The 2,079-nt window shown below is 39.3% G+C and overlaps 1 protein-coding gene across 1 annotated transcript; it reads left to right on the top strand.

Annotated features, from left to right (window-relative positions):
• The first annotated feature begins 358 nt into the window (after positions 1–358).
• Positions 359–1,318, top strand: LOC141134178 (olfactory receptor 10C1-like). The gene has a single exon (XM_073623762.1). It carries the CDS (start codon positions 359–361, stop codon positions 1,316–1,318), a length of 960 nt encoding a protein of 319 aa, XP_073479863.1.
• The last annotated feature ends 761 nt before the right edge of the window (positions 1,319–2,079 follow it).

The raw sequence follows: 2,079 nt of genomic DNA, 5'->3' as shown, positions 1-2,079 counted from the left end.
CCACTGAACAATTTATCGGTCATTATATGATGGCACGATCGTTTGCGGTCACGGTCGAACGTTCGTTTTTCGAAAATGGGTTCGGACGATTTTCTGTATAGTGTATGGCCAGCATAAGACTGGAGAGTGCGAAATCTGGTGCAGCTGTGCATGGTAGCCAATCGGCTTCTGACTTCAGCTTGTTTAATTAAGCTTTGACAAAATTTTTAAAAAAAAACTGGAAACTGATTGTTTTTTATGCAGAGCTGCACCAGATTTTGCACTCTCCTGTTTTAGTGAACCAACCTAATTATCTTCGTATATTGTCCATATATTTATTTTGGTTACTATCTTTCCTGATGAGTCAAGCTCCTTTAAAATGTGTCAAGACAACCAAACAAAAGTCACAGAGATCTATCTTCTTGGATTCCAAGGTCTAGAAAATGTAAAACCTCTATTCTTTGCCATCCTACTTCTAATTTACATTGCAATAGTGACCGGAAACATTCTAATCATCCTTCTAGTGTCCACCAATAGTAATCTCAGAATTCCAATGTTCATCTTTCTTCAGCACCTATCTCTCGCAGATGTCCTCCTTGCCACGTGTGTCATACCACTGATGGCCGAGGTTATATTAAAGACAAAGAGAGAAATGTCTGTTGACGGCTGTATCATGCAGCTGTACTCCTTTTTGAATTTTGGTTTTGTGCAATGCTTCATTCTTACTATAATGTCCTACGATCGATATGTCGCTATTTCTAATCCTTTACATTACATTTTAATTATGGACCGAAGAATCTGCTTCCTGTTGGGTTTTGGCTCTTGGGTAATGACTTGGACTCTATCTACAACTGAAATTATTTTCATAGCTCAGTTTGAATTTTGTGGCCTCAGAGACATTGATTACTTCTTTTGTGATGTAGGTCCAATTGTGAAATTGTCTACATCGGACACATCTATCGTACAATGGTATGACCTTACCTGCTCTGCCTTTTTGTTTTTCTGTTCTCTTACATTTATCATTGGGACATACTTCTACATTTTTATTATCGTTCTCAAGATTTCATCCTCCGCTGGCAGGAAAAAATCTTTTTCTACATGTAGTGCCCACCTGATCTCTGTGGTTACATATTATGGGTCCATAATTACTATTTATGTGACTCCAGCCAATGAGAAGTCACCTTCCATAAACAAGTACAGTTCTTTATTGTACATTGTAGTGAACCCATTGGTGAATCCTATCATATATAGCCTGAAAAACCATGAGATTAGACAAGCTCTTCAAAAAAAAGTTGAAGAATCTTTGAGAAGAAAGGTACTAGAGGGGCAATATAGGTAGTGATGATCAGGGGAGTTACTAGACCTTGGCATCCAAGGCATGTGCCCGGGATTTTTACTGTGTGCCCCAAGCCTTCAATTAGATTATCTCTTTCTAAATTATTGTATTATTTCTTTTTTTTAATAATTATAGTGAATTAATTTTTCGTTTTAGTCATGTCATCACATTTATGAAAAGTTCTGGATGTTTAAGACAATTTTTTTTTTTAATATTTGAAAAATTCTTAGATTTGTCTTATGCCGCGTACACACGGTCGGACTTTTCGACTGGACTGGTCCGACAGACTTTCCAGCGGACTTTTGACGGACTTCTGACGGCCTTTTTAACGAACGGACTTGCCTACACACGATCACACCAAAGTCCAATGGATTCGAACGTGATGATGTACACCGAACTAAAATAAGGAAGTTGATAGCCAGTAGCCAATAGCTGCCCTAGCGTCGGTTTTTGTCCGTCGGACTAGCATACAGACGAGCGGATTTCTGGGTCTGGCGGAGTTACGACATAAAGATTTGAAGCATGTTCCAAATCCAAAGTCCGTCAGATTTGCGACTGGAAAAGTCCGCTGGAGGTCAGGTGAAGCCCACACACGATCGGATTGTTCCCCCGGATTTGGTCCGTCAGACACGTCTGGTCGAAAAGTCCGACCGTGTGTACGCCCCATTAGATCTAATTAAAAAAAGACAACAAAAATTAAAAAGTGTCAGCTTGCAGTATTTCCCTATGACTTACACATGCAGTAAATGTGTTGGTCATAACAG

This window comes from Aquarana catesbeiana, linkage group LG03 (genome assembly GCF_042186555.1).
Source record: "Aquarana catesbeiana isolate 2022-GZ linkage group LG03, ASM4218655v1, whole genome shotgun sequence".
NCBI lineage: Eukaryota > Metazoa > Chordata > Amphibia > Anura > Ranidae > Aquarana > Aquarana catesbeiana.
The sequence above is the reverse complement of the archived record's forward strand: the minus strand, read 5'-3'. Positions and strand labels throughout refer to the sequence as shown.

What these genes read in the sequence shown, in the direction of transcription:
- LOC141134178 (XM_073623762.1), top strand. Translation starts at nt 359, where the DNA reads ATGTGTCAAGACAACCAAACAAAAGTCACAGAGATCTATCTTCTTGGA.